The sequence below is a fragment of the Nelusetta ayraudi genome, unplaced genomic scaffold (genome assembly GCF_046127955.1).
Source record: "Nelusetta ayraudi isolate G7.1 ecotype Tasmania unplaced genomic scaffold, CSIRO-AGI_Nayr_v1 ptg000053l, whole genome shotgun sequence".
Lineage (NCBI taxonomy): Eukaryota > Metazoa > Chordata > Actinopteri > Tetraodontiformes > Monacanthidae > Nelusetta > Nelusetta ayraudi.
In genome coordinates, this window is record NW_027466103.1 from 6,397,501 (window position 1) to 6,403,971 (window position 6,471).

At 45.3% G+C, this 6,471-nt stretch overlaps 1 protein-coding gene across 6 annotated transcripts in view; it reads left to right on the forward strand.

The window, feature by feature from the left end:
- Positions 1-4,055, forward strand: part of ptprq (protein tyrosine phosphatase receptor type Q) — a 34,535-nt gene extending 30,480 nt beyond the window's left edge. For all 6 annotated transcript variants that reach the window (XM_076037990.1, XM_076037991.1, XM_076037992.1 and 3 more), the window contains 8 exons: positions 8-98; positions 254-330; positions 584-718; positions 850-975; positions 1,343-1,488; positions 1,605-1,740; positions 3,380-3,503; positions 3,592-4,055. In XM_076037990.1, the coding sequence (XP_075894105.1) occupies positions 8-98; positions 254-330; positions 584-718; positions 850-975; positions 1,343-1,488; positions 1,605-1,740; positions 3,380-3,503; positions 3,592-3,629 (873 nt within the window). In that variant the 3' untranslated portion in view covers positions 3,630-4,055. The remainder of the gene's footprint in view (positions 1-7; positions 99-253; positions 331-583; positions 719-849; positions 976-1,342; positions 1,489-1,604; positions 1,741-3,379; positions 3,504-3,591) is intronic.
- The last annotated feature ends 2,416 nt before the right edge of the window (positions 4,056-6,471 follow it).

The window sequence follows — 6,471 nt, forward strand, 5'->3', positions numbered from 1 at the left end:
TCCTTAGGAGCTTCCAAAACTGCTGCAGGACCTCGGCACAGCAGATGCAGACCTGCCCTGGAATAAATCAAAGAACCGTTTCCCCAACATCAAGCCGTGTAAGTCCTCAAACTGGAGATTAGTGCTGCAGCGTCGTTACATCTTCCTCTTTTTTCCAATCCTTAAAGATATCTCTCTGCACCAGCTGTCAGTAGACGGTAGCACTCCTCACGTTTCCAACCACTGCCTTTCTGTCTCATTGGACTGTGTCTAGACAACAACAACCGAGTGAAGCTGCTGTCGGAACCAGGCACTGCCGGCTCCGACTACATTAACGCCAGCTTCGTCTCTGTAAGTACCGTCAGTGTTGGCTGCAGCACCCTCAAGGAACGTCCAGTTGACGAAGAACTCTTGTTGATAAGGTTTTCCGTAAGACAGCTGAAAAAAATATTAATTTTGACCCCTCAGATTTGTATCATAGCACCATATCAGGCATTTTCATCTTACTGGTTCATTTTTTAGCTTAAAGAATCAGTACTATTGCTCATCATCCATTAAATCTGTGTGTATTCATTTTGAGCGTGTCTTTCCCTGTTTGCTCGAGGGTTATCTCTGTCCCAATGAGTTCATCGCCACTCAGGGTCCTTTGCCCAGCACGGTGGCCGACTTCTGGAGGATGATCTGGGAAACGGGGACGCACACTATCGCCATGCTGACACAATGCTACGAGAAAGGCAGGGTGCGCCACCCGCCATTTCTTTATTTATTTTATCCACGGTTATGAAGTCGTAGTCGAGGGGATGATTCTGACACCGGCAACATCTCGCGCGCTGCTGACACGTGACGCGTGGCTCTCGTTGACATTCTCAGATTCGGTGTCACAAGTACTGGCCGGAGGACAACAAGCCAATGTCTGTGTTTAGTGACATTCTCGTCTCCAAAGTGTCAGAAGAGGTACTGCCCGACTGGACCGTCAGGACGCTAAAAGTAGAGAAGGTACTGCAGCCTAAGCTGCTTTATGTCTGCAGATAATTGTATCCATGTAAAAGCATATTACACAGACGTGATTTACACAATGAGTTACAAAATATTTGTAATTATTCTTATTCATGGAAGCAAAAGTACTGTAAATCATTTTCTACTTCAGGTGTCTATAGTGCTTTGATAATCTTAACAGCATTGCTCTTAATGGGAACATTTGAGCATTTTGGTGCTTTGGCTTGTATGCTGTCATAGTGCCTTTTCTTATTGCTGGTTTACTACTGCAATACCTGTGACTGTACATCCTTTCCGAGCAGCAGTAGTCAGCAAACCTTACTGTGCTTAACATGCTTTGTCTATTGTGCACACTGCTCTTGCGCAGCACGGCCACTACATTCTGGTTCGTCACTTCAACTACACATCGTGGCCCGAGCACGGCGTCCCAGAGTCTTGCAGCACTTTCATTAAGTTTGTCAAAGCCGTGCGGGCCCACCGACACGACAACACCACCATAGTGGTCCACTGCAGGTGAGGTTCTTCCTGCCATCACTGTACTTCACTCACAATTGCAGTGAGCTTGAACCACACAGACGTGTGTGTTACGTAACAGTCCGATTGTGTGTTGTGTGTTGTGTGCTCTGCAGCGCTGGAGTGGGCAGGACAGGCGTGTTTATCGCCCTGGACAACCTCATTCAGCACGTCAGGGATCACGATTTTGTGGACATCTATGGCCTGGTGGCAGAGCTGCGCAGCGAGAGGATGTGCATGGTGCAGAATCTGGTGAGTTCCTTAATAAACCACTGTATCCTAATCCTGCGGTTACGTTTCACAAGCCACAGGGAACAAACAAAAGGAGAAAAAAAAGAGAGAAAAACGCATCCTGTATTTGGTCTCAACTTATTCCAGCGGTGGTGTCGTTGTCCTACTTTTTACTTTGTATCCTGCTGCCATCTCGTTCCCCATGAGGGTTGTCTCACTTTGACAAAGGGAATGATCTGGCACATCCTGAGCAGGATTCCCCTTTTGGATGGAAAAAAAGAAGCAGAAACCTGTCCTAGAATTACCTGAATCATGTCCATCACGTCTGCAGAGACCCTCTGCCGAGGCCCTGCGGTTTTCTGCCTTGCCTTTTCATTATTTCTAGATCTTCTGTGCCTCTCTTTGTGTCCGTGCTTTCTAAGCTCGCAGTGGCTGAGGCCATGGATGTTTGGAGACAGCCAGCTTTTAGTCTAACACAGATCTAAAGAGCACAGTTCCATTACAGACAGGGTGAAGCAAGCCCTTATCTCCAACACTGCAGCAAAAAAAGATTGGAGGGAAAGAAAAATGGCCCAGAGAGCAACAGCGCTTTCTATTATGGTGCTGCTGTGGGTGTACAATGACGTGGCTTTGAATGGCACAAATGATTAGTATTTCAGGTGTGTTCGCTTCCTCTTCAAACAATGTCCCTGGAGTCTTGTGTTTAATTAAGTATCTATTAAGCATTGTTAAGTAGTCTGGCTGGCCCCTGTCGCTACATGCACCAGACTCTATTTAACAAATGCACTTGACAGCAATAAACCCACGTAAACGAGTTAATGCGGAATAAAAGTGAAGTCAAGAGGCGCTAAAACTTTCTCCCGGCAGCTCACCTTCACTCTGGTTGTCTCCTCTGCTCAGCGGGCGGAGCGTTCGTTTCAGAACACCGGGAACACAAACACAAAGCCTTCGGGGATGAAGGTTGTCTCTCTTTGGCCATCACGGTCCCGGTGACAGAGTTTGTTTGTGCGCTCATCTGAGGAGAGCCACTCTGAGTGTGAAAGGGATGGGCACGAACATAAAGACACAGCCCAGAAAAAAGAGGGCACCGCAAGTCCAGAAAATGAAGCTAAATCCATCTCCATCTAAAAAAACAAAAGAACTCTAACGATCCATCTGTGTTTTTGCGATGGAGCGCCAGAGTCACTTGATGTTTGTGACAGATGGAAAAAATGGTATCAACAAATCACTTGAAACAGATGTCGTGCGAGAACGCACAGCCATTATACGTGCTTTTCCCAGTTTATAAATCACCGTATGACTAATTCATTTCTCCATAAGCTTGGGTGAAAATAAATGCTGTTGCCAAGGCAATATTTCATTGTTTTTCATATACTGTGCTGTGGCTCAGTTGGTAGAGTGGGCCGCAAATTGATGATGGAAGGTTTGGTGGTTCAAATGCCGGCTCCAACTGTCCACATGTTTGAAGTGTCCTTGGGCAAGACGCTGAACCCTAAATTGCTCCCAATGGGGCTTCACAGCGCCTTGCATGGCAGCAGCCAACCATTGGATGCACGTGTGAGTGAGAGGCCATTGTAAAGTGCTTTGGGTACCGTGAAGGTGCTGGAAAGCGCCATATAAGTGCAGTCCATTTACCATTTGCCACATGTGTGAATGCCAGGCACAGTACATGTTTCTGCACCAAAGCACGCTGGAACTCCTCACCAACAAAGGCAACAGCCAATCCATCTGGTTTGTCAACTACTCTGCACTGGAGAAGATGGACTCCTTGGACGCCATGGAAGGTGAAGCAGCACTAAACACACACTCACACACCGACTGGTGGCAGCAGCAGCGTTTGCTCACTCCACTCACCTGCACTGTTGCTTCCAGGTGATGTTGAGCTGGAGTGGGAAGAGACGACGATGTGAGTGACCAGCAGAGGGACGCATTGTCTAGCGTGGACGAACTGCCTCCGCTGTGCAGGAACAGTGGGACGAGAGTCTGGACTCAAGAGTCAGCAGGTTGACTAAGACTCAGCTGCTCCGCTTCAGGCCTTCTCTCAGGAAGGGGGGACGAATAGAGTGCAAGAGCTTCCTCAAAAACCTGCGCACCTTCAGGTACATCAGTAGGTCTCGCTGTGTTGTAATTACTGCTCATCTTTGTTTTTGTAAGACAATTGTTTGTTTTAGCCAAAATCATATGTTTTCATCTGATCTCTTTGTAATTTAGCCCGCGTCAACATGCTGACAGTGTTTCTATGCTGTTTTGTTGCTTGTTTCCCGTCTTTTATTGGTTAAAAAAAAGGATTAAATACTTGTAAATACTTGTACTTGTAATAAACTACTTGTATTTTCCTCTGGCCGTGAGAGTCGACGTTAAAATAGAGTCTCAGCACCAGTGATGCGACTCCATACAAGGCAATCGCGCCAACTCGACTTAGACACAACCTGACATTCCACAAGTGCACGTCAGATTTAATACTGGCTCGAGGTCGACCTCATCTACTAGCGATCGAGTTCAGAGCCGCCGCTCTTGGAGGACACAGCAGCGCTGGCAGATTGATTTCCCCCGAGCTCCTTCATTCAACCGTCCTCCGAGCACGTCTGCTGCAAATTCATTCATCAGACGAGCCGCGAGAGCACAACCACGCCGACGCACACACACACACACACGCGCACACACACACACACACACACACACACACACACACACACACAGAGCCGTCCCAGAGTAAAAACTACTTTATTCTTTCATTCGCTCCAAACAGAAAAAAAAGAAAATTAGAAATATTCTTCTTTTTTTTTTTTTAGTAAACATGTTGCTCTTTAAGAAATCTCCTCTTTAAAAATACGGTGAGGGTGCAAAGATCAATGACGGTGCTCCACAGTGAGAATGCAGATCGGTGCGTTTTCGCGACAACCACGGAGCAGGCGGGCAGAACAGAAAGAGGAAGTCGACATGTGGGGGATTCTGGGAAATGACATCAGTTAACTCAACATGCCCTGACAATAATGATGCAAACACAGGACCAAGCCCCTCCCCCGACACTGTAAATTAAAAAATAATAAATATATATCATGCTGTACAGTACAAGTCTGTCAGAGCTACCGTAAAACAAAGTGGGATCAGAGTTGAGAAATCAAGCATTTTTTCTCTTTAATGGTGGAACGAAGCTGAATTTAATTATTTTTTGTTCCTTTGGCAGCTGTATGAATGTTTGTTTAGGGTGTGTATGTGCGTGTGTGTGTGTGTCTTCATAAACTCTGAATTACTGTATGTTTTCACCTATACAGCATAGCCCTTAACATACCTCAACAGCTGACACAGCCATCTCATAATAATAACAATAATAATAATAATAATAATAATAATAATAATAATAATAATAATAATTATGATGAGGGATAATTTAAAGATGTGCTGCATGTCGGTCGGCCTGTGATCCTTTCAGTGTGTTTTTGTTTTGTCATGGTAACTCGAGTATTTTCTAGAAAAGCTGCCTGTTTCCTGTCTCAAAGCAGTAGGACCCCCCACCCCACCCCCCATAATAAATGTGATTAATAACAATATTTATAGCTATAATATCCTTGTTTTTCCTTTTAAACTAGATCTTCTCTGTACAAATACATACGTAGGTACACACAGTGGGCAAACCATTCACTTTTTTTTCTCTCTTTAGAATAAATCTATCTGGTCTATTTACAATATTTCCAATATACTCTGCGGTGCAAAAGGTACAAGATGTGTTCATCGTGTCGCAGCAGGACGAGTTCACGCTCAGCAGGGCTAACTGGCTTCAGCCGGAACCACCGTCAACGCTGGGCAGACGACACGGTGATCAGTATCTGATGGACATCTTTGTTCTCCCCCTCCTCCACTGACTGACACTTAGTCGCAGAATGCATCTCTGCTTTTAAAACAAGTTCAAATGTGCAAGAAAAATACAACAGGTGAGCGGACGAGAGATGTTTTACATAGCTGACCTCGGTCTACCCTACGTAGAGCACTTTTAATAATATTTTCTTTACTTTTTTTCAGTCTAAAGCTAATTTTCCAGAGCAAAGATATTGCCTAAAATCCAAGGATAACAACTATATCCACACTGCGCTCCTCGGTGAGTAAATATACAAGAGGAGAACGGCTTCAGCCGGCTGCTTTCTCCTCGTTTCAGATAAATCACCAGCCCGACTCTCTGCTGCCCATGAGTAAGCAGATTGTACGCTCAGTATACAAACGCGGTGCTCTCGGCGCAGCTCAGAGGTGCAAGAATTACATGTTACAGTGCAGCATCCTTTTTTTCTTTGTTTTGTTTTTGTTTTGTTTCATTTTGTTATTTTCTTCCTGAGTTCTGTCGGAGCAAACCTTGCTACAGAACCAGGGCGGTCGCAACACTACAGTGATGACACCTTCTCACGCACGTTTCACAAAACAACAATGGCAAAATGTGATTGTCTTCGGGATGTGGTTTTAGTCTCTGGTGGTAGCGACGTCCGCTCGCCGCACCAGCAGGGTGGAGACGTCGCAGCGGATTACCCTTTTCTCCAGCTTCTTGCTCCAATATATTGATGACCTGTTCCCCCGGAAAATGACAGAAACAAATAAGCTCTTGTCGCTTCACATTATGCAGAGATGACGTGCAAAGAAAAAAATGACAGTCTGGAGAGAAGGATGATCAGGTTTGCTCAAAAATAGTTCACACTGTGTTCGGTATATACTACTTTTAAAGACGCGGACCATACAAAGAGATTTTTTTTTCTTTTTTTCCTTCCG